General features: G+C 43.9%; 2 protein-coding genes across 2 annotated transcripts; one reads left to right on the top strand and one right to left on the bottom strand.

The window, feature by feature from the left end:
• Nucleotides 1-1,727: 1,727 nt before the first annotated feature.
• On the bottom strand, nucleotides 1,728-15,676 carry LOC135901790 (uncharacterized). Its single transcript, XM_065431641.2, has 5 exons — nucleotides 15,347-15,676; nucleotides 13,507-13,581; nucleotides 7,579-7,844; nucleotides 2,876-3,035; nucleotides 1,728-2,061 (listed from the first exon to the last, which is right to left on the bottom strand). The coding sequence occupies exons 1-5, from the start codon at nucleotides 15,438-15,440 to the stop codon at nucleotides 1,793-1,795; spliced, it is 864 nt and encodes a 287-aa protein (XP_065287713.2). The 5' UTR covers nucleotides 15,441-15,676; the 3' UTR covers nucleotides 1,728-1,792.
• A 7,173-nt stretch (nucleotides 15,677-22,849) lies between these two features.
• LOC139055702 (uncharacterized) lies at nucleotides 22,850-25,527 on the top strand. Its single transcript, XM_070533234.1, has 2 exons — nucleotides 22,850-23,198; nucleotides 23,843-25,527. Exons 1-2 carry the CDS (start codon nucleotides 22,850-22,852, stop codon nucleotides 25,525-25,527), a joined length of 2,034 nt encoding a protein of 677 aa, XP_070389335.1.
• Nucleotides 25,528-25,812: the final 285 nt, after the last annotated feature.

Raw genomic sequence — 25,812 nt, 5'->3', positions numbered from 1 at the left:
ACCAGCATAGCCGGTGCTCAGCCGTCTTGTATCCAATGTTTTTCCAGCATAGCCGGTGCTCAGCCGTCTTGTACCCAATGTTCTTCCAGCATAGCCGGTGCTCAGCCGTCTTGTATCCAATGTTTTACCAGCATAGCCAGTGTTTAGCCATTTTGTACCCAATGTTCTTCCAGCATAGCCGGTGCTCAGCCATGTTGTATCCAATGTTTTACCAGCATAGCCAGTGCTCAGCCATTTTGTACCCAATGTTTTTCCAGCATAGCCAGTGTTTGGCCATTTTGTACCCAATGTTCTTCCAGCATAGCCGGTGCTCAGCCGTCTTGTATCCTATGTTTTTCCAGCATAGCCGGTGCTCAGCCGTCTTGTATCCAATGTTTTACCAGCATAGCCAGTGTTTAGCCATTTTGTACCCAATGTTCTTCCAGCATAGCCGGTGCTCAGCCGTCTTGTATCCAATGTTTTACCAGCATAGCCAGTGTTTAGCCATTTTGTATCCAATGTTTTTCCAGCATAGCCGGTGCTCAGCCATTTTGTATCCAATGTTTTTCCAGCATAACCGGTGCTCAGCCATATTGTATCCACTGTTTTTCCAGCATAGCCAGTGCTCAGCCATTTTGTTACTTGTGTGCGGGCTTACTGCCTATACTATAACCTAAACGGCCATGCAATAGCATGCTTCCAAACGCAAATTTTTTCTAGACGCGACCAGTGCATGTAGTCTCAACACTTGTGCTGTGCTTGCGATTGTGTGTACCGCGAGTCTTCATTGCCCCGGAATATGGAGTGCCGTGCCAAGATATACCTAATAAGTGCTGCGTGCCCAATTGCCGGAGCAATTACATGTACAAATCTGGGCAGAAAAATAATATCTTTAAGTTTCTGCAATGTGAAGCCCAGAGTGGCTGGATTAGGGCACTACCACGCGCAGACTTCATTGTATTAGCGCACTCAAGGGTAAGATGTTCAGAACTTCTGTACATAATTACTTTTGAAAAATACGGAAAGGTTAATTGCTCAATTACAGCAAGTGCCTTTACATAAAGTGACGATTTCTCAGAGTTCGACGCCTGCGAGGATAGACATAAATATGAATTTGTGTTAAGGCACCTTTTGTGGTGTAGCACGAATATTTTATTGAAGAACTACTGCTGCAAGATGAATGACAAAATATTGGATGCCAATGCTAAGGCAAGGAAGAGAAAAGCTGAAACTCTGCGCAATAAGGCTGCAGCTGTTTCTGCATAAATAGCTGCACAAATGTTTTATATCCCATTTGTAAACTCATTTGAGTTGTTGCAAATTTGTGGACTGCGGTAATTAGTGCATCGAAAGCGAAATCATTCGTTTGACCATAATCTAGATTGGAATAAATACATGTGTCCCCAATAAAATTGTTCATACGCAATTGTGAAGCTAATCGAGTGCTTTACATTCATCATTGCTGTGCCATAAAAACCATAAGTACAAAATACAGAAGGAGAGGTTTTTATGAATTCAATTTATTTGAAGTAATAGGTATAAAGTATGTGGTATAATAAATAATAATAATAATAATTCACAAGAAATGCACATTACAAGGACGACAAAGCGCGACACTATAAAAGCTCCTGGCATCAATACCGGCACAAGCTTTACATAGCTGCTTTGTACCTGTGCCTCTAGTGTCTGCTGCCCATTCCGCAGTTCAGACTTAAGAAAAAATGTGGAGTGGTCACGCTAGGTGAACAACCCGCATCCCCAATTGCGCCGCTGGCCTCTTCTCCACGACGTCACTCGCCGAGGGCCTTCTAGTCTAGGTGTTGGCTGGGGTCGGACGGGCCAGGGCTCCGAGGGCCGGGTCGGACGGGCCAGGGCTCCGAGGGCAAGGGTGGGGTAGGGAGAGGGCAGCAGTGGTCAAGCAATGATCCCTGTCCCGAGGGCAGGGATCATTGGGCTCCTCTGCTGCAAACGTTTCGGCGAAACGCCTCTTCCTGCCGCCACCCCTGTCCACAGACCCCGGCAACCACTTCTTCAGGAAGCTCTGTGCCTCCACGACGTCTACCTGGCCCTTCTCGCAGACATCTGCACACAAACATAAAGACCACAAATAGTACATACAACATACAGTGTGCTTGAGACGTTCAACATCCTTCATCCTAAGTAACTTCACTGCAAATATCATGCACCATAAAGATCACCCAGAATAGAGCAGGCCAGACGTATTAGACGAAAACCTTCGTTATGAACTCAAGAGACTTAGTGATAAGTTGTCAAGTCTTTAGCGCACACTTCATGCAGAATGAGCAACTGCAGCGAACCTTATTGAATTGAGGTTCACAGCAAGTTCTGTGGCAAAATGCAGGAGCTATGCAAAGTAAAGCTGCAGACCATCAAATGCTGCTAGCACCTTCCTCGCCATCAAAATTCTTGATCCATTTACAGGATATTCATCCCTGTTGCCTTTGTTGGCATTCCTGCTTTTCCACCCTAACATAGCATTGATGTCATCAGTGATCATTATACCATGTTTTTACCAACCGAGACATATTCATCAACCGTCTCGCCCGCTGATGTATTGCAACAGAGCGTACTAGTTTATCAATCGATCGGCATGCTTGTCAAGCAATTCACCTACGCTGCCATTGGCACTAGCACCAGAGCACATCTTGGTTACATCTGCGATGGCCATGGTGGATACGCTATGTGGATTTCATAGTAAATAATGAAACCAGCTCACAGGGACGCCTAAATTCGTTCACTGTAGAGGTTCACAATTCATATGAAACATAGGATTTTCGCCAGGATATAATCTTTTGCTATGCAAGTCATTCAATGGAAAGTTTGGCTGTATACACAAGACTTCAACAATGCAAGAAGATTGCCAAGGAAACCTTACCTGTGACTATACGGCAAAGCTTCAAGTTGATGAATGCTCGCTTGCCTTTTCTGCCATGAAGGCTGTAAAGCACCTGCACTGGATGTGCCATTACAGCCTTCATGGCATTCGATGCCACCTCGCGCAGAGACGTCCCTCCTATCTGTAGGAGGTGCTTGCGCTGGAAAAAAAAAATGTCAGATATGTGGAAATGAGCACTTATGTGGCAGTGTCTTTATGTTGAAAAAAGCCCAATACTGCTAGAATATAATGTTTAGCCGAGTGCAAAGCAAGACATTTTCACTACAAGAGGGTTGCGAGGCAGTGCTCTTTAATTGTAAATGTGCTCCACAACACCTGTTTTACTAGAAGACAAACACGAAGTGTATCAGATCTGTCTGTTCAGTACATTTCATGCTTGCATTTGATCATCCTTAGTACTGTGACCATGTTTCATATAACTACCTTGCCAAGCTTTCACCATCATTAAAATTACTGTAAGCGCACCAATTCTATTTGCATGCAAATTTGCAGTGCATAATTAGGAGATGCAATATCAGTGTGCAGGAAAGACAAATACACACACATTTATGGCACGAAACAGCTACTGACATACCAACATATTTCCTGATTTTTCATATTTTTGTTAAATGGACTGACAATCTTTTAGGGACTTAATTTCTTTAAACTGTAACGAAACGCTCACTCTCGGCAATGTTACTGTGGATATTTTGTAAAGAATATTTCTATTTGAGCAGCCTCTAAAAAAGAAGAGTCCCTCCTCTAGCAACACAACACCGAGAAGTGAGAGCAATGCAAATAGCCCACTTTGCAAATTATGAAAGCAGCCCATTTATTCTACTTTCACAGGAGTCAGCGCAACTGTGATCAACCATCTACATTTTGACCTTGTCAACCACGTTGGAAAATAAAAAGCTGGTACAGTAAGTTAGCGGTGCCAAACTTTACACCTGCGTCATGGCTGGCTGGCTCCCGCTGTCGTTATTTTGTTGATAGACTTGCCAAGCCAACTACCGCATTTACTCGCATAATGACTGCACTTTCTTGTCAAGAAAGGTGTAGCAAATTCAGGGGTGCAATCATTACGCGGGTTAAATTTCTCACGAAAATAATTTTGCTGCGGGATTACAACAGGTCAACAAGCAGGCGGCTGCCGCTGTAACAGTGTGGGACTCCAAAATAAATATGGCGGCTGGCGGAGCAAGCCGAACACACAAAATGAGATTTTTGTTCTTTTTGCGAGTCTATTACGTGCATTGAAACAGTTTCTGCTCTATCAGTAATGAACACCATCGTTAATATCTGCAAGTTTGCGACAATAACATAGCCATATTTACTTTGAGGGCACAGAAACAGATGGGTGCGCGCGGAGCCGTCAGTGATGTAGAAACACATGGCAGGCATGCTGCGGAAACTTCTGCATTTGTCTTCACTATCCTAATACGGCATGTTGCCGTTAAGGGTAGGCGAATATCTCAGCTATATTACAAGCGTCGGCGTGTGAATAGGGTACATTTCTAATGTATTAGTTTAAACATGGCCACTATAGTTGCCACTCGACACTAGTTGCGGTTGGCTGCCCACGAGTAAACGAGAAGAATCGAAAGGCGCCTTTTTTGTTGTTGGTAAACCATAATGAAGTCTCCAAATAACAAAGCCAAGGCAAGTTTGGTTGTAGCTTTTCTTTTCATGGAAGTGCGGAAAGTGATGAAAGGAATGGTATGGGGCATCTGCTTAAGGATGTTTGGTGTGTGCAGACCGCTTGGTATGTCTTCAAGAGTCGTTTGCATAGCATTTGACAGCATTCGACAGTTGGTAAGCATGATCATCATTAGCTAGACAAAACAATCTAATTTTGACGACAAAATTCAGTTGTGCGATCATTACGCGAGCGCGATCATTATGCGAGTAAATACGGTAACTCATCGAAAATAAAGGCAGCGCCACTTTTATACTCACGACTAACAAACGTTTGTCTGCACATTCTAAATGTAAGCAATAACAGAAAAAGTGGACTGCACTTCAGTACTAATAAACATATTATGAACCATGTACACTAATGGAAAGTCACGCGATAGTTCTCCGATTCATGGTAAATAAGGAACAGCGCACTGAAAACGAAGGGAGGCATAAACACATCACAAACTGGAAAATTCAAGTGGAAAATTAATTGAACAAATAGGTTAATACACACTTGAATTGGACATGTGCCTGCAAGGCAGTGAACAATTTGTGACGTGCATTAGGGGTTAGCTTACATGATACCAAACACCAATGAATTAACAAAAATCAAAACCAGCGTGCTGCTCTGCTATCAACGATTTGCTTGGTCTAAAAAGAAACTTTTTTCTTTTCAGCAAAGGAAAAGGAAGAAGGTAGCCATTATGCCACACTTCCCCCAGCTTTTGCAAAGGTTGCAAAAGGTGGGATCTTGGCATGGCCTAGATGTGGTCTTATATAGCAAAAAAAAAAGTGGGTAGTGTCTGCGCAGTGTAAGAAAACATGTGGAAATAGGTGCAAATGCAAAAGATGTCTGCCCTGTTAGGCAAACTGATATGTTTATGCCCTGCACCATTGCAATCATGTACAGCATCCCCCTCAGGTGTGGCCAAGTGTACGTGGGACAATTAGTGCAGTGTGTAAACGTGCCCATGAGGGAGCACCAAAATGGATTGAAAGGCACTGTTTGCTCCTCGCACTTGGCAATGCATTGCCATGACTATGGGTGCACTGCAGAATTCACCATGACCTAGATTCTTTTTCGCCACCCAGACCAATTGACATGTCAAATTTGTGAGGCTTATAGAATACAGAAAGCAGGACCAGAATGCATTAGCTAGCCTTCAATAGCACTCCAACAAAAAGCAATTTCCACTGTAGACCACGCAAATTGTTGATAGTCAAGCAACAAACTGGCTTTTTGTTAATTCATTATTGTTTAGTGTCACCTAATCTAACCACAAATGCATGTCATGCATTGTTCAGTGCCTTGCAGGTGAATATGCAGTTCAAGTGTATATTAACTCGTTCATTCAATAAATATTCCAGTTGAAATTGAAGTTGTGGTGTGTCTACGTTTCCTTTCATCTTCTGTTTTCAGTGCGCTGTTCCTCATTTATCATAAATTAATACTAACACGACCCGAGTTTTCCCATCCTCTTCAGGGCTGTTATGAATATGTTCTTGCTGCATGAGGAGTCAAAGGTCATTTTCCACGACTTTTTGCAAAGATGGCTCGTTTTACCCAGTAGGATAGGAAATATTTTCACAAGTGTGGTTTTCTCAATTCATGTTCTGTGCAGTTGTCTATCCCTTTAAGTAAAAGTGCGGGACTCTAAAACCCCAGAATTATACTGGCAAACCCCAGAGTGCGCTAAATAATTTATTACAACAGATGTTCTACAGCCAGGTTTGGCTCGGCTTTCTCCCCCATCACATCATGGCACAGAAGGTAGCCACTTACGACCTTGGAAGGTTTGACACTTGCTTTGACTTGCTTGTCAAAAGGATTAGACGTTTCGGCTTCTACACAGAAGCCAGAACATCTAACCCCTTCGACAACATTATTTTGGTCAACGTTACATTTATTGCAGGTCTAACATGATGAGGAAGGAGCATGGTGAAAAACAACAGATGGCAACCAAGGTGAAAAAATACTTGGAACAATGTTTTGACCCCTTTGTGGGAGCCTTGTTCACTATGGTTGGCATTTGTTTTCACCATGAATGTTCATATGCAATGGTTCGAGCTGTTTGCAAGTTGACCGACTTTCCCATCTAACCTTTGGCATTCAGGCATGGAAAATAAGCCCATAATGAATACTCATACATAATGTAGCATAGAAGCAGATAAAACAAGGTGCTGAAAAATGCAAGTAGCGGAACAAAAAGTAACAGTGGCTGCAGTGTATGTGTGTTTACATCCCTAAAGTAATTGCTAGTGTTTTGGAAAATGCTTTGAATCACTGCATGAAACTACATAGTTGAGGAGTTTGTTTCATGGACTTGTAGCAGAAGAAAAAAATGTGATAGTGCTGGTTAATATGCAAGCAATGGGGCAATTCAACAGCCTGTACAGTAGACTCTGCAAATGCTGTTTTGATCACATATCCAATTGTAATGCAATTTTCAAAACATTTTTTTTTCAGGAAACTGCACATTAAAATGATTTCAATACAGTTACCGCCCCTCTTTTTCTGTGCCGTGTCCCACTTGTTTGTACTGATATTTATCATTCACAAAATGGATCAACTAGTACAACAAAAATAATTTATTCACAAGTGTTCTGCATTGCGTCCTTTTACAGAAAGCTGGCACAGTTTGCCCCTTGTGTCAGCAATGCTTTTTATCATCTCAACAACCTATTCTTTAGTCATAAATGTATCTCTACAAAGAGAGCAAGCCACTAAGGTAGCTTAGTGGTTATGGCGTTGGTGAGCTCACACATTTGATCCTGGCAGCCACTGGCATACTGCTATACTAGTGTACACTTACATTTAGATGGACGCTAAAGAATGTAGGCGCAGTCCAGATATGCCATTAGAAGCTATACAGCAGGGAAAAAGAATTATTTCTATAAAATCTGCAGTGTGTGCAACGCTTAATAGGTAGTTAACATAGAACCCACAGCATGGTTCATGAAACAGCACAGAACATCTACATGTTACATAGCCTTACAATTAAAAATAAATGGGCAGTACAAACCAAGGTGGCAGCCACAGCTTCATCGCCTACTGCTGCCTCGGCTGCCTCTAGCTCCTCCAAGCTGTTGGCAGGCAGCCGAGGAAGACTCGCAGGCACCGTACGCTGGCCAGGTTGAGGCATGGTACGGGTCCTGTCAGGAGACTCAATTTCATGAAGCCTCTCAGACATGACCCGTACCTCGTGCCTCAGCTGCTGCAGCTCGTGATGAAGCTCCCGATTTTGCTGCCTCACCTCTAGCTGCACCCGCAGCACCCGCAGCATCACCGCTGAAACACAAGAAGATTTATTTCATAGCAGAAGGAATGCATTTGTGGCGCATTTGATTGGTTGTTCCAGAGCACTCTGATAAATGTAAAAGTACCAGGATTCGTACAGGTCTCGGCGACAAAAGTTCACAGGTATTCAAAGACTTTCAAGGCCAAGCCAAAGCCTTTTCAGGTTGCAGAAAAGCATCAGATGTGCCACTTTTTACTATAACACTTCCAAAACACTTTAGGTAGCTTTACTGCACCATAAATACAAGAAGTTATATTCAAAATGTCCAGCCTTGATCACTCGCAACTTCCTTACCGTATTTACATGATTGTAAGTCGACCCCTTTTTTAATATTTGAAAGTCGACTTACAATCGAAACCAAAACATGGCCCCGCCAAAAAAAGCAATACAAGCAAGAGCTACAACGTAGTTACAATTTTATGTTTGCTCTATGGCCCTACCCGTATCTAGCGCCACTGTTCCCATTTGCGGCGGCACCCTCACAACGGCGGCGCTTGCGGGGAGTATCGGTAGTTCATAGAAGAGCAGACACCGCTCGTGGGTTTCTCTTTCTCTGTTTAAAGGCTAGACGCGTTCCACTTGAGTGCCGGCTACGTGCTACATCTCTGCTTCCCCAGTCGTCATGAGTGCTGCAGGCCCACTAATCGTTCGGCACTCGTTTACAGCAGCGTTCAAGGGGGCTGCCATCCTTTACGCCGAAGAAACAAATCACTGCGCAGCGGGCCGCAATTTCGATGTTTCTAAACGGGTGGTGCGAGAGTGGCGACTGCAGTGAAGCGAAATTTTCACCCTGTGACGGCAAGTGACAAATTTCCCACGTGCCGAAGTCTGGACGCTTTCCGGAGCTGTACGCTAAGCTTGCGGCGTACGTCGCCGAAATGCGTGATCGGTCCCTGCCATTGAAGTGCGACGTGATCATGAAACAAGCCCGGACCTTCGCCTTAATTTTAAGGTTCTGCTCCGCCGCGAGTACGAGTAGCTGGCGGCAGAAGACTGCGAAATTACGCCAACCGGACCTGTCAAAAGAGCCTCCGGGATGGCTGCGTGTGGTTGGGTGCATTTGGCTTGGGCTGCTGTTCTGCAAGATGTCTTGGTGCGGTCGTTTGCCAAATTTGAAATTTTGCTGGACCACGACGCGCTGTGGGACCGCAGCAACGATGACGATGGCAGCACTAGCGAAGACGAGTAGTCGAATGACCATGTCTGCTACTAATAAATTTTCGTTATCGAATGCGCCCTCGGGTATGCTCTCTTATTTTTTTTTTCGGTCAAGCGATATGACTTACAATCGCGTAAATACGGTACTTCTAGCTTCTAACGAGGCGTGATAAAAGCACCATAAACATGGGATGGGAGCCAACACCAAGTGCCGGTGTCTTGCTCTTGCCCAGTGTGGGGTTTTCCAGTTCTATGCAAGTCGTACGAAACGAAATGCCCGAGCACTCGCGGCGGTGTCAGCTTTTTATGCTATTGTTTTTAACGTGGGAAGTTTGCCAGGTCCACATTGATTCACCATAGAAAGTGAGTCGCATAATTGATTTTAGATTGTATCACTCATGAAATTCAAAGGCTTTTCAAGGGCTTTGAAAACGCATTTCAATTTCAAAGGCTTCAAGGACCTGTGCAAATGCTAAACTGTAGGTGTGAATCTGTTTAAAGATGTCATAAAAATAAGTAGGACCAATAAGAATAAGGCTTTGTTCTTGCTTTTCATGAGAATAGTGAAGTAGTTGCTATTTTCCACAAGTTACATTATCAAAGTGCTTTGAAAGAACGAGTTCTATGTGCTTGACCTACAGTCAAAAATTCGATTGTTATAAACTGAAGGTATGAAGGGAGAAAATTTAGATATAAAGTAGGAAAGCAACAGAGCAAAGTACTGAGACAGCTGGTGAACTAAAGCACAAGTAAACATACTAACAAGATGCATACACAAGACTAAGCGTGCAGCTGTATGCATCATAGTATGCCGAGTTAAACTGCTACGTGTTTAGATGTGCCAGGTTTTTTTTTTATGCTAAAATTTCTTGCCTGTTGCATAAAGTAACGACATCTCAAAGGCCGTAAACTACATTTTATTGCATTCCAAAAATGCGTTTGAAGTTAAAATAAACTATTTCAGAAATACTTTGCTGTAAGAAGTACAATACATTCAGCAGAAGCAATCAAAGATCGCCCTGATCCCCTCCGCGGGGCTCCTGGTCCTTCAATGCCTTTGCACTGCGAAAGCTACGGCAGAGCGGGGCATACCTATAACCTTCCATGTATGAAATGTCACCATGGTGGCCAGTTTAAATTTGAATTTGTGTGCTCACGAAGATACCACTACTTCCGATTTTGGCACCTACAATGCACCAAAACTCTGAGGCTGTTCCTAAACTTACAGTGGAGTACAGTGTCGCATACCTTTGCTCTCCTAGTCTACCAGATAGCTACGTGCAGCTTTGACACACAAAGCAACAAGCCACATTTTTTTCACACTTACTATGGCAATGGTACAATTTCTGACAAGTGAACGAAACATTGTATTTATGTTCACTCATAAAGAGCTCCGGCCATGATCGTGGCACACCTCAAAGATATGCAACTTCGGAAGCAGACGACCTGTTCCAGTAGGATATTTGCATTTAGGCAGGCATTTGTGAAATGTGCGGGCATTTGCGCCTTGAATATCTCGCTGCCTAGGCACTAAGGAGAAGTTTCTTTGCTTGTGTTGTATGCATCTGTCCATGGGTGTGGCTGCATTGTCGAGTGGGGTCAAGCTTATGCCCGGATGCTGGCGCGGTGAAACAGGTGACGCAGTGGGTACCAATGCCAAATTTGAAGATCACTGTGCCGGACAACTCTCTTGTGCTTGCAGTGCTCATGCTGAGTCGGTCGTGCTGGATGATATCTTTCTCGCGCCAGCCTTCAATATAATATCACCGATTTTCCCAGGGGAGAAGTAGGGAGCATGTAGTAGAGGCCGGGCCGCATATAATGCGGCCCGGCCTCATAAAATTTAGAAGGCACAGTGCCTAAACCTCACGGCATGACATCAAAGCGTCGCCTGTGGTGTTTCAGGCAATAGCATCCATCTGCAGTTGCTAAGGTGCCATGTGCTTATTTCACTCAAAGAGGATCCTTAAAAAATGCTGCTGAAATGTCACGGAGAGCAGCATATGATAAGCCTGCAAGAGCAAAGATAGTGCTCCAGGAGAGCATGCCTAGCCTCTACTACAGCCCCTACTGCTCCCCAAGAAAAATCAGTGTTTTGTTTTTGTTTTTTAGCATAGAGCACCGCAAGGCACCAAAAAGGTATAATCCAGAATGACTGACTTGGCACCAACGCTGCATCCGCAAGAAAAGTGTCTGATGTATCTTTAGACACAGTGATCACCAAATAGGGCATCCGTTCCCACTGCATACCTGCTTTACAATGCTGGCAGCCAGTGTTGGAGCTTAACCTCAACCCCACTCCACAATGCCGCCACACCTAGGGACAAATGCGTACAAGGCGAGCATAGAAACTTCTCTGTAGTACCTAAGCAAAGTGACATATTCAAGGAGCAAAAGTCCCAAGATTTTCTCTCTTGCTCCTGCTCTTACTCGCAACTACACAGAAACATCAGGTGCCTCAGGAAATGCCACACCCTGCTGTGGTTACTAGCGATTGTAAAGATTGTAAAGACACTGCCCGGAAACCACTCCGGGCACCTCAGCGAGCCACAATGAGCTCAGCGAGCAGGCTTATCGCAGTGAGTGCGGCATCAATGTTCCATAGCAGATACAGCTACATGCAACTGTATTGCTTTTGCTCTGGTGCACGACAGGACTGGAGTGTGCGCTTATGCTCAATTCTGGCCATGCTAAGTGGTCTGGATCGGCTTTGAATTGCACCAGCTTGTCCTACGGATATAGTAGCCACATCCAAATGCTGCATTTAGAGGCACTGTCAACAGTTTAATAAGTCTATCAATTCATCTATACAGGAGCAGCCAGGAGTGAGAGTGAGCTAGCATGTGAACATGTTGTCTCACCTTAAGTCGAGTGTGGTTCCAGGCTAGTCAAATGTTCTCGAAATGAATCGAAATTAGCGAGAGCCGACGGATACAATACCAATAAACAGTGTGGCTAGACAATACTTGGGCTTCTTCTAGAAGTAATCACATTTTATAAAAATTCTAAATGCAGATTTTCCCTAACCACACCACAGGCTTAGTGAAAAACGCCTTTTGCAGATAGCACATGCTACTGTACCTCAGCCAAATTTTGCACTGGTGTGCAGCACGTACAGCTCAGAAGTGGAGTGCGGAGTCATCTTTTTCTCAAAATTCAACAGAGGCCTTCTCCTCAACCTCTTGGGGCGGCTGGCAACTGCCCCTTGACGTCAATGCGCACATTCCCAGACAGCGCTGCCATTGCCCCATAGCCAACACCAATGAAAAATATTGTGCACTTCTTCCTGGCTGTTACTGGGCATATTTATAGACACAGTTTACTAAACAGGCTCAAATAAGTGAAAATCTGCACTCCCAGGAGAAGCCAACTATTGTCTGCTGATGCTCAGCTGCACCCACCCACATAGAAATGAAATTTTGGCCACTGCTTATCAGTGTTGTAGCAGTAGGGCCTAGCTAATTTCGATCAGTTTTGAACACTAAACTAGCCTCGAACCACACATAATTCGAACACAGCCTTGAACCACACATACACAAGCCACACTTCGCATGGAATGGCAGTTAGCATCTACAGTGGACACACACCACTGCACACCTAGGCTGGGCTAACATTGCTTCCAGCCAGTCCTGGCTAGACACCTTGACAGATATCGCTTCGTAATGAACTTTTGCTAAAGCTTTTAAATGCAGTTTGGATTTGTGTACTATCACTGCAGCACAGCAAGTCCGTGTCACATGGCATGGTCAGACTGAAGCGCAAGAGTGAATGTGCAATCCAATCCTGCCATGCATATAGCAAGTGAACTACACTTGCATGTGGTTGTCCGTTGCCTAGTGTACAAACTGTGAGAAAACTCTCCCTGCTAGCTACATGTAGCACCATGCAACTTTTTCTGTTCCCCATATGCAAACTGGCGCTCAGGAGTTTCGGGGACAGGACTACAATTCAAAAGGAAAGGACATTGCTGCTGGAGGGCTTAACTGAAGGACTTCCTAGAGGGGTTTCAGCAATAGGAATAGAGGTGGAACCAAGCTATTGTGTCTAATGGGGAGTACTTTGAAGGTTGGCGAAATTATTTCTTTAAAACACGTCATCCTTTTTGCTTAAGCATCAAAGGGTTGGAAAACATCTGCCTGTAGAAACTTTGCACCATACCTATGGTGCTTATTTAAGATAGCCATAGAACACATTGTGCTCTTCTTAAAATACGATGCAGGAGAGACATTTCTAATAACATTGCGATTTCAAAGCCTAAGCTTTCTGCTGCAGAAAGATATAGATAACATTTGGTCAATAATATCTGAATTGACCCCCTCCTTCGCTCCTCCCCCTCCCCTAATGGATCCACTTCCTGGGGGCAGCAACCTTTTATGGTAAATGTTTTAACAACATTTGTGTCATACCTTAAGGTGCAAGAATGCATTGTCGGATAACAGCAACCTCGAAATTAATCAACTTTCATAGGCCATGTAAAGATATAAGGAGACTCACGCATCATCTCCTCAGGGCCTCCGTATGCAAGTGGCTCCAGGGATGAGCCAGTGATGCTCTCATGAGCTGGTGCAGCTAGGGAAGAGGAGCAACAATCCACAATTAGTGCCAGAATAACAAAGCAACAAACTGCTATTTTTCATGGACCATTATATAAACAAGAAGACCCCAGCCCATGGTTTGCTGCAAGAAACCTTGTGGGCACACATTCCCTTCATTTCTATATTGCTTAAATATTGTACAATTACAGACATTCTGCTTAGTTCTGGCCCTTGCATCCCTAGTGTAGTAATCATTGTAACCAGCTTGAAATATACTAGTAGAAGTGCTATTTCCATCCTTGAAAGTCTTGCGTAAGCATCCCAGAGACCGAGTGCAGACAGGAAACGCCATGCACACATAGGAAAGAGGGCATACACAGTGGTGCTTTCATGAAGTTCTCCATTTGATGTGTCCAAATTTTCCACGAAATGGAACATTGAGAACGCCAACTGCCCTAGATATAGCATTGCACACAATATGGTGCCATATCAAAATAAAGTTGCTCGATAACTTACGAGTTTCGTATAGCGATCTGGTGGAGTTACAAAAACGGTACTCAAGGTAGGCCATCATCAGCACAATGTACAATAAAGCCGAAAAGGCATACAAAGAAGTTTGTTTTTGGGGACGCTGTTTTTAAATGCACTATTAAAATCACTTTTCGAACTTGCCTGTGACAAAGGATGAGGGCTTAGCATGCAATGGGCCATTTTATAGATTAGAGAGATTAAGAAGTTCCTACAAACTTCTTGCGAACATTTAAAGGTTGCCTTCCTGGAAGAGCTCAAGGCATTTGTAAGCACATAGCCCGTTTGATAGCTCCATTTAAAGGGGCCCTGCAGAACCTTTTTCGAGATCTGAGAAACAAATTCTGCTGATGAGTTCAGCATTTTTCAAGGAATACAACTCAAGAATTTTTTTTAAAAAGGCCTCGTATAAGCAAAGGAATTAGGAGCATAATATATATGTTCTTTATTACCCCTCAATTCAATGGTTCTCTCCAGCAGGGGCAGTGCCAGTAACAATGAGAGGTCTATCACACACCTTTACTTTTCCAAAGCAAATTTATGGTAACTTTTTAAAATGGGCCTCAAACAAAACATTTGAGTGATAAAGGAGTGGTGATGCATTAACAATTGTCGGTTTTGATTTCCTAATAATCTGTAATGAATCTGGCAGGGTGTGAACACAAGTAATTCATCAAAAAAATTTCCCAATGACCATTTGCTATGGGCTGGTACCATATAATGTCAACTGGAAGCTGGCCACCACTTAAAAAAAATGGAGAGCAGAAGCCTACTGAAAAGTTGACGGTACAGACTGCTTGTTAGCTCCATCTGCTACATGCAGAATGTTTGCTTGGTAAGATCAACAGGTGGTTCAGTGCTGCTTTAGAGCATTAAAATAGCAAGAGAGTTTCAGTGTCATCTGCTTTTACATTTGTCGCTCAGATAAGCCAAAACAAATGCCGACATGTGCATATTGGTCTGCACAGCAACACAGCGATGAGCTTTGCAGCCACAGGCAAAATGAAGGTGCTACTACAGCAGACTTCCATTAAGTCAACTCCAGTGTATTAGATCCCAACCAAAGGTTGTGGCTGAAGCCCATACACTTCCATGGGACGAAGTTTTTTTGTGATTCAGATCCTAAAATTCAACTTTGTCAGGGAATTCATACTTGGCTGGTCATCACAAACGTGTTAGACCCTAATGGTGACTGCAGTTTTAAGAACCCTAATAAAAGACCAGAGTTGTTCAATTAAACACATTGCAGAGTTATTTTATAAAAAGCTTACAGGGCGGTGCAGGCAGGTCCAGTCGAGGTGAGGCTGCATCGTCGTCGTCTTCACCATGGCAAGCATCATTGCCTGAAGATTTATGCATGTACATTTATTTTTGAGGCACTATACAGGGTGTTTCACATAACCTCAGCCAAACTTAGAAAATATGCGGAACTATGAAATATGCCATCGCTAGGAGCTGCTCAGATTATTTTTGCATTCTGCTAAAACACAGTCTTAATTAACTTTCCAATATTATAACTAAATGAAAAGTGTCAAGGAGGAAATTGTAGAGCAACATGAGAAACTCCCGATACAGCTTTGTGTTGCTCAATACATGCTACATAAAAGTGTTTTTCCGAGAGTGAAACAAGCCCGCTAATACATACACGACTAATACACGACTGGCTGCTCAAGGCACTTTGCGTGTATTCACAGGCTTCATTCATACTTGGAAAAACAATTTTATGTAGCACGTATGGAGCAACAGGAAGCAGTATCGGGAATTTTTCATGTTCTACAATGTTGTCATCAGCACTTTTCATCTACTTTGAGAATATTATTAATTACGACTAATTATGTATTTAGAGAGAATGTAAAAAAATCTCAGTATCACCAAGTGACGGCAAAAAACATTAGCTTGGTTTGGTCCAGCTACATGGCATTTGCATATTTTTAACCCTTTCAGTGTTGTGTTTTTTCGTATGTAACGCACTCCCAGTGCCCTTTTTGCTTTCTTGGCTGTTATAAAATGAATGCAGCGGTTTATTGTTGGCTGTGCAGAAATTGAATATGGACAAAGATGATGGCAAATGTTCTCTTGGTGTGGTCTTCACACTCCTATCTGACAAAAGGAATGTCAAAAAGAAACTCTACAGAACCGAAACACGGAGACGTACCTGTATGTCAGTAGCACTGAAAGGGTTAAAGTTTGGCTCAAGTTACGTGGAACACTGTATACTAAATTAACAATTCAGAACTTTTGAAGGCAAAGGTAGTAGTGAAAGAAAAAGTGGGCTGCTTAAATAGGATGAAGCTAAAAAAAAGGGGGGGGGGACAGAAAATCCATACAGCTTCCTTGAAGAAAAAAAAAGTACTGCAGTAAAAGAAAGATCATTTTGGTTCATGTACCCAACAATACACCACCATTTTGGGGGACAATTATAGAGCTACCCAGGAGGCAAGCACATGGCAACACAAGGTTAAATTAATCTGGAAGTTGCTGTACTGTATCCTGCTAACATTTATTGCATGCACTTTGACTTGCCAGCTCTGCCTGATGCCCCCCACATCTGCTAGCTTCCTGGTCAGCCCAGTCAGCAAAGCGACTGCTCTGTAACTGTAACCCTGATCTAAATTTGCCTTCCTCTCTCCCATAAGCACAAGCATTAAAAAAAACAAAAAGAAAACAAGCACTTACCCGACTGCTCTGTGGTGTCGACGCCAGACACAGACTCCGCCTTCTTTAACCTCCTTGAGGCCTTGTCATAAGTGCCTTTGAACGAAGAAAAAATATTTCAATACAGATTAAAACAGACACTAGAACAAGCAAGCTGCTAAGCTGTGCAGGCAACATTCTGCAACAGACAAATGTCATGAACAAGAAATTTGTGACCGCTGAAAATTCCCACGGCAAACTGCATAGACATTGTGCACAAGTTTGCACAGCTATGATGACATCAAAGTATCAGTGGTACAAATTAACATAACTCAAGAACTGAAGAGAGACACTAAAGGATTAGTTTGCCTTTCTTTTTTATTCGTTGCAAGTTTTCAGTTACACAGTGCCCACATCCAATGTTATGACACATCAGACTGTCATGCCCCTGAGAATATCTTAATAAAGAAAGAGCCAGTTATTACAAGTCCCTTTCACAATGCAAAAATGCAGATTGCATTTGCTATAACTTAGAATGGAAACATTCAAATGGCAAAGAGGTGCAAGCCTCTAGGTGCACTGTATGTTAAACAAGCTATTGAAATTTCTAAGGTAGTTTTACACCTGAAAGCTATTGGTCGAAAAATTACAAGAGTGAGTGGACTGTACAAAAAGTGCGCTGTTAATATTCAAGCCATTGCTAATTATAAGGCTACAGGCACTGCAAGCTAGGCAGGAGAAAATTGTTCATAAGAAGATACCACAAAGGCTTGTTTAATTTTCTGGACATGCAACAACGGCGCTTGCTAACAATAATTACTATTTTATTTATTATATATTTATTATTTATATGACTTCATCATGCATAAACCTTACAAACAAATTTTAAGGGGGGCACGACAGAACTGTTTGTCCCAACCACCGTGGTCTTAAAGGGACACTAAAAAGAAAAATTATTTCTTCAGCATCAGTAAATCACTCATCAGCATACACAAAGAAAAGTAAGTACATGTTCTTCAGAGTCCAGTTGAACTAGTATTCATAATGCCCAACATCCAAGTAGCAAAGCTAAGCAACGAGACAATGTTTTATTTGTTCTAATTGTCAAGATGTCAATTTGGTAAATGCCATCAGAACAGGCTGTTTCCAGCAAGGGACGCATTATGCGCTTATTCTTTCCAGCAATGAACGCCCCCCCTCCCCCATAATATATGAAAAAGATAATGTGCATGCATTTGCAGGGCCATGAAACTGTCTTGAGTAAGCAAGCTGTCAATTTTCTCCCTTCTGTTGCTTCCAAGCTCGGATATTTATTTATAACACAAATATTCTTTCCCCAATGCACGAACAGCTCCCAGATATTATTAAATACCAATATAAAAGAAATCCACAACTCTGAGTGGTGGGCATGCGACCAAGAGTTTACTGTTCTGCTGAGACTGTTGGATGGCACTGCAACTTTTTGAACATGGGTGCGCAGACACATGGTATGAACTGGGGAGGAAGAGTAAACTTGTGACACAGGCGCAGATGGTAATGGAAATGATAAAAAAGCACTGTGCGATACATTTTGCAACGACCAGCAAGAGACGGTAGAGTACAAACAGTATCGTTCTATATCATTTTAATTGCATGCGATGAACTTTCCTGAAATGAATCCCATATTGATTCAGCACAGTCAAGCTTTGATCTAATTAATTAGTTATATAAGAGATGCTTCAATGAAGAACGATATGGAAAAACTGCGACGAACATATCCAAGCAAACAGTTTGTCATTTACAATGTGCTATGTGCACATCCCAAGTTAAGTTAGTGGTGATATGTGCCCCAAGATGTTTATACGAAGATGTATGTTCCTGTAATAAGTTATTTAGAAGATAAACAAGCATTGTGTTAGTAGACCTAGACACGCACAAATTTAACTTAGTAAGGTCTAATTCCAGTATGTCAAAAATTTAGAACTGTGTCACCTATTACAAGATCATTTAACTCTTATATTTAAGATCACATGTCCAAAGTAATACCAAAAAATACTAAAGCAAGCAAAAGGCAGATTATGTTATCAATGTAGTCACTTACTGCACCTCGCCATGACAGCAACTGGATAGGTACCCCAGTCTTGCTGAGGCGCGACTTGGCTTTCGATCATGTTCTTTACTTCTGACCCCTTGACACATTGGGGCCAGAAGCAAAGATCTTCATTTTGGGTAAGCCAAGATGTTGGCACGACTGCCAAACTGTCGTTCTCTTCTGGAAACTTCACTACTCGATATGGTTTCGGCATCCTGTATAGACAAAGCAGTTGAATAAGTGGCCAGAAGGTTGTACCGATTTCATTCACTCATAAAGCACTGTGCAAGTCAAAGTACAGGCCAAGAATGCTGCTGCAATAACACTCGGGCTAGAACTTTTCAGTAAGAATTCAATGAGATGAAGAACCGAGGGGACCAATCTTTTGTTACAACTATATGAAGCCAACAGACAATAAAGGAAAGAAATGGAAAGAAAGGAAGAAAGCATAAAAGTAATTGTGAATTTTAATTTAAATGTAGAAATTATAAGGAAAAGGGAAATGAGCATGGACAAGAAGGCAACTGGACAATGTTGCAAACAAACCCACCAACTCCCACATACACTGCTGTAAAATTTGCGCTGTGGCAATTATCCTCCCATCCACTTGTTTTGGTGTTTGCTCTTGTGAACAAAATCTGGCAATGGAGTTTTAGCCTGCACCATTTCAGGTCATGGCAGCAGACAAAGCATATGCTGTTTTAACCACAGGAACCATTTAGTAAAAAAAAAACTTAGGAGCAGGCACGTGGTAATGCAGATGTGGTTTCGGCTGCCATCAGCAGCAAGTTGCCTTTTCATCAACATTAATTTCTCATTATACTTATTCATCTAAAGTAAAACAAGAGCCATTTGTCTGTTGGCTTCATTATGTTCTGCGAGGAAACAGACCATGTAGGTATCAGTCATGGGAGCAATATTTGTAAAAGAGGTGCTTCGTAATCCCTCGCTGGAGAAATAGTGAATTGACATCTCTATATATCAACCCATGAGTTCCTAGAGAAATCCCCTGTACTGCGGACCCCTTACCCCGAGCGAGTCCTCAAAGCAGACATAACACACTCCCAACTTCATATACATTGAAGTTGATAATAAGTACCATCACAGCAGCAGAAAATTACTGGGCAACAATAGAATGCAAACCAGGCTTGCCTCGGGCTAGAAGACGGTGCAACACCTTATCCTGAACACAATAGGCAAGTTGAATCGGAAGGCAGCTACACTAAAATGCTGTTCTCAGAACAAAATAAACCTGTTACCTGCCCCATCTCTGCATTTCTTTTATGAAAGAAAGACAGAATGCACCATTGTCTGCATAAGCAGATCCCTATATTGAACTGTGACTTATTCAAGATCTGAAATGCTTTGTTATGCATGTTAACAAGGCATAGTATGACAGATAATCCTTGTCACTCTGACAGACAAGTGCAGCCAAGCTAGGTCTGCAACAGAATCCAATTTCTGAATTAGACTTTGGGAAAAAGTAAATTAAATTCAGAAGTCAGGCTCTAATTGCAGAACAATGGCCAGCACCTCATTTCAACACCCCAGACACTTGATGCAGAAATCTATGTGCTAATGAGCTTTTGGTGGTGAAAGCTTTTGTTTTGCAGGAAAGCGAAGTTGCCAGTTTTGCAAAGTGTTCATGGTGTATTATCCACATTCCGCGAACTGGTCTTTCAAATGGATTTCCACTGTATGTCCCATACTTGTAATGAAATGTAACAGTGGATGCAATGAAAAGACATGTCGGGTTTGTAAAGGACGAGAATCGCCTGTGGGGAAGCGCGATTGTCCCGAAGAAGAAATTGGTGTGCAAGTTGGGTACAGAACCACTTCTACTGATGTAAGCCACTTTATAAAGTTGCTGCGAAGCGGGTTGACGCTACTGCAAATTATCTCGCAATTTCTGCCTAAGGATGCTGGCAAGACATCACCACCTTGTCTAGCGTGCCAGTGTTCGCATACAATTGCCACGAGTATAAGGAGCCATTCTACGCCTAGTCTCCGTGTAGAGTACGGGGCACGCTGGCATTTTGATAATTTTTTTTTCTATGCAGTGAATATGTTTTAGAGGTTTTGCCAAGGGGTCCATTGGATTCCACAAACCGTCCGCTATTTTTAAGCGCCGTTTGATTAACATAATCGAACCACGGCATAAGGCCGGAGGTTTCTGTGCAAGCATGCGAAATCGGCCGTTTTATTAGGCACGTATCCTTTTGCACGACGTACATTCTCGTCTCCCATGATGAATAAAGCTAGCGGAAGCTGGTGAACACGTTTGCTCTAAGTTGTGAACAACACGTGGCTGAAACATGTGTCTGAAGCGAAGTGGTACATTCTGACCTCATTTTGTGGCACTAAACCATACCACTCGTACGGGACGGACAAGGATCACTAAAGAAGACTTTTAGATTATTTTTCAGCTGCAATAATGTTCGCATAGAATTCACGCGCCTTATTTCTTTTTTTTTTTTAACCACCACCGCAGGAGCAGCGTCGGAATTTCTCGTGATACGACTCATTTATTTCCTGGCCGGCACGGTTGCGTGTGAATTCTGCTGCCCTAAAATATGTCAGAGACGACATGTGGCCGGGTGACACTCGCAGATCCCTGACAGACCTCATTCAAGGTCTGGTGCAACTACTTTGCGCAAGTTGTGCATGAATTACACGCTTAGTGTCTTTCTGCGGTTCAAAAGAGCGCTCTACTCAATGTCATTCCGGAGTATAGCACATGTGCGCATAATCAGAGCTCATCACATAGTACGGGACCGATCACCTGGCCACACGTGCGCTCGCTGCATATTGGGCACGTGCCGTTAACTACACACATACTCGCCTACGACGTTGACCCGTAGATGAGAATGCATATAAGGTACAATCCCGACAAGAAAAACCTCGTACGAAAAAATTAAAAAGAAAAAGAAATGCGTACTTACGTGCCCGTTCGAACAAGGAAGCTACGGCAAGACTGTCGATGGCGATGATGATGTCCAATTGAACGTCCGGGGCGATAGACGATAGGAGAGAGAAAACCGAGGAACCGACGTTCTTTTATAGCCACGAAATTTTTTGGCTTCACTATGCGCCACCTCTCGAATTGCCAGTGCAAAAGTACATTATTACTTCATGAATTACGGCTCGTCATATGCAATGCAAACAAGCGCACCGGGAAGTGTGTTCAAGTCGCGCGGGTCGCAGCAGAATCAGAGAATGACAAAAACAAAAAAAAGTGTAATAATCATTGTTTTAATCCGATCCACAATCCAGCTTTTCGGGGCGGCTTCGCTACGGTTCGTGTGTGATGTAGGTGAATCGAACGCACCTAAGGTATGTTCGATTCACCTGCACCAGTTCGCGAAGTGCTGCACCTCGCCATTCGTAACAAAAGGTGCAGAAAAAGCGCAGAGCTGATTCGCGATTATTTTTCGCCCTCTCTACGCTCTCTATTGTCGGCGCCGGCTTCGTGCAGACTACAGCCTATTCTTACACCGTGGTGCAGACGTACAGGTGGTGGTATACGAACTTAATTTAGCAGACGTACAGGTGCGAAGCAGCGGCGTAGCAGACGACATGGCCGATATGCGCAAGCGCCGTTAAAAGCCCGCATACGTGCATCTGCCGTGTCTACACAAGCGCGGGTGTATGAACGCCTCAGAAGCTGATCATACCAGAAGTTCAGGATCTTTCAAACTTACGCACTCTGTACACATTAGTCGGACAGAACGCCGGCACCACGTCTGCACCGCGTCTGCACCTTGTCATTCGTTTCGAGTGTTGCGCTGTGCCTGCACCGCAGAAATGGAGCTCCGAACTTCTCGCGAATCGAGGTGAACTGGTTCTCAGTGGTGCGGGCGAATCAAACGGACCTTTAACACGAACGGACGAAGCTCCGTTCGATTCTATTTGGCTCATGTGCTAGCTGCTCGGCTGTTCCTTGCTGTGACTGACTGACTGCCCCACTGCGCTGCTGCTGTGCACGCCTTCGCCTCGCTGTCGTTTTGCGTTTTTTGGCACGGGTTGCAGCGTTGCGGCTTGGGCTTCTGACTCGTCTCTTTCGCACACCATGACTTCCAAGTGGAGAAAATGTAGAGTCGTAAGAAAGGAATACGACAATATATTGAATGAACTAGGACTCGCGCGGCTTGTTGCTGGGCCTTCATCGGGTTCCCTGTCCAACGACAGAGCTGCAAGCACCACCTTTACGGACAGTGCTCGCGTAGCGCCACTTTCGCCTCCGGAGCTGGGAAGCAGCAGGCAATCAGGAAGTTCAATTTCGACGGACGACGGGGGTGAGCCTCCACTCAAGCGGTTGAACCAGCAGTCGGGAAGCGAAGCCTTAGTCAACAGCGTCTGCGGACAAGGTGCACCTTTTGTTGAAGAATTCCAATCAGAAATTGTGGATATGTCTTCACGTGAGCACAGCGACTCTGATAGTAGAGAGTTTTAGCCCAGCGGGTTTACGGCCAGCGGAGCGGAGCGGGCGAGCGGAGACGCGACTGCGCATGCGCACCACGCTGAGGCGGCCAGCGGTTTTACGGAGCAGCGTTTACGCCCGCTGGAAAGCACTCCCCAGCGGAGCGTATACGCAGCGCGCGAGCGTGCGTAAGGGCGCGCGGGCGTGTATGGGAAATGCAAGACGGCAGCCGCGAACATGAACGCCGGCAGTTCTGCATCGAAGACGGCGACTGCCGCGCTGACCCGTACATTAGTACTCAGTACATTGTTAACAAATAATGCACTGAGAACATGTAATATATCTTTATTCAACATTTCTTGCATAATAAAAGCAAGAGTAATTCAATTTCATTTCTCAGTAACTCCTATTCGAACCACTAGGTGGGGCAGCAGAGCGCCCCGCTCTTTACCCCGCTCGAGCGGGTGATCCGCTGGGCTAAAATTCTTTTTTCGCGAGCCGCTCCGCTGGCGCAACGGTGGAGACCGCTCCGCTCCGCTGGCCGTAAACCCGCTGGGCTAAAACTCTCTAGTAGCTCAAGTGACAAAGGTAGTCTCCAACGTAGCAAATCTTGGGATGAGTCTGGTGACTTTGTTGCTTCAGACAGCTGCACGGGGCCAGATGAGAGAATAGCGCTCACTTGTAGCGCAGTGCTGTCTCGCGTATCGCCTGAACAAATGACAGCAAGTGAAGAGTTTGCTGTCATTGCTTCCAAACATAACATGACTCATGCATGCATTAACGATGTCCTCGATTTCTGCCGTCGAAGAGGCTTCTCTGACCTTCCAAAGGATGCTAGGACAGTTTTGAGAACTGAGCGCAAAGCTCAGGTGGAGCAAAATGGGTCTTTTGTGCACTTTGGCCTTGCAGCAGGAATTCGTCAAGTGTTGCCGCCGGGGCAAGTAGTTCCAAGTGAACTGAAGCTACAGGGCAACATCGATGGAGTCCCTCTTTATAGAAGTAGCCAGCTTGCCTTTTGGCCCATTTTGTGCCGCATTACAAATGTGGAGGCATCACCACCATTTGTTGTAAGTGTGTATTGTGGTGCAGGGAAGCCACCATCTCTGCAGGATTATCTAGAGCCATTTGTGCGAGAGGTCTTGGAGCTTGCGTCTGAAGGGTTAAGCATAGGAGATGTTCGAGTACAGGTGAGCATTAAAGCCATGGTGTGCGATGCTCCAGCAAGGAGCTACGTGAAATGTATTGTTGGCCACACTGGCTATTATGCGTGTGAGCGATGCAGCCAAAAAGGGCGGCACATTGAAAACAGGGTCACATTTCCCAAACTGCACGCACCAACACGAACGAATGCATCATTTCGATCTCAAGAGAACAAGCGCCACCATTCTGGTTTTTCACCATTCCTATCGCTTGATGTCGACATGATTGCATTTTTCCCATCAGAATACATGCACCTCGTTTGCCTGGGAGTCATGCGACGACTCTTAAAGAATTGGGTATGCCAAGGCCACAGTAATAGATTGAGCAGACTGTATCGTTGCCAACTAAATGAAAGCCTGCGAGAGGCATCCAAAGCATTTCCAACATATTTCCAGCGAAAGCCAAGGGGTACAGAAGAACTGGATCGTTGGAAGGCAACGGAGTTTCGCACATTCCTCCTTTATGTGGGGCCTGTTGTCCTAAAGCCTCTTCTGCCTCCAACACACTACAAACATTTTCTAATGTTTCATGTAGCTATCAGAATTTTAGCATCACCTCAGTACTACTGTGAATACAATGATTTCGCCAAAGATGTGCTGAGGTACTTTGTTCAAGAGTTTAGTGAGCTATACGGAAAAAAACAGCTTGTGTACAATGTGCACTCACTAATTCATCTTGCTGACCAGTGCCGGGACCATGGCCCATTGGATCAGTTTAGTGCATTTCCTTTTGAAAGCTATCTTGGACGAATGAAGAAGTTGCTGCGATCTTCCAACAAGCCACTTTCACAGCTAAGTAGGAGAATCTCCGAACTGAGGCACTCGTCCAAGAACCAAGTCGAGCCGAAATTGCAACATGTGAAGCCTGGAGACTGCTTCCTGATTGACAGTGCTCCTGTGGTTGTTCTGGAAATAATGGGAGACCACTTCGAGGGTGGGATTTTACCACATGCCAGGGACTTTTTCAAACTTCCACTCAAGTCGTCTCAGTTGAATATTTGGCGCTGCAAGACCTTAAGTAATAGAAGTAAGGTCTGGCCTCTTGATGCCCTCCGGAATACTGCTCAGTGCCTGAGGCTTAACTACAAGCAAGGACATGTTGTTGTTCCTCTTTTGCACTTTCACTGAAGGTGTCAGTGGTTGATGGACTTATATTAACCCAAACTGCCATAGTCAGTCATCTGACTGCCATAGAGCTATGCGTCCAATGGCCAAAATGTCTGTTCTGTATGAGGCCGACAGTTGGGCTAGTTGGAATTCAAAAACAAAGACATGTTCAAAGAAAAGTTATCCTTTTGTCTCCGCACCTCTTCTCATTTTTCTTATGTGCTGGAACGTGTCCTTGTTTGTTCTATTGTCATTGTCGCGAATCACCTATTCAAGCCATGTTCAAGCTATCTGCTTCAAGAATCT

Source organism: Dermacentor albipictus, chromosome 2, assembly GCF_038994185.2.
Source record: "Dermacentor albipictus isolate Rhodes 1998 colony chromosome 2, USDA_Dalb.pri_finalv2, whole genome shotgun sequence".
NCBI classification, from domain to species: Eukaryota; Metazoa; Arthropoda; class Arachnida; order Ixodida; family Ixodidae; genus Dermacentor; species Dermacentor albipictus.
The sequence above is the reverse complement of the archived record's forward strand: the minus strand, read 5'-3'. Positions and strand labels throughout refer to the sequence as shown.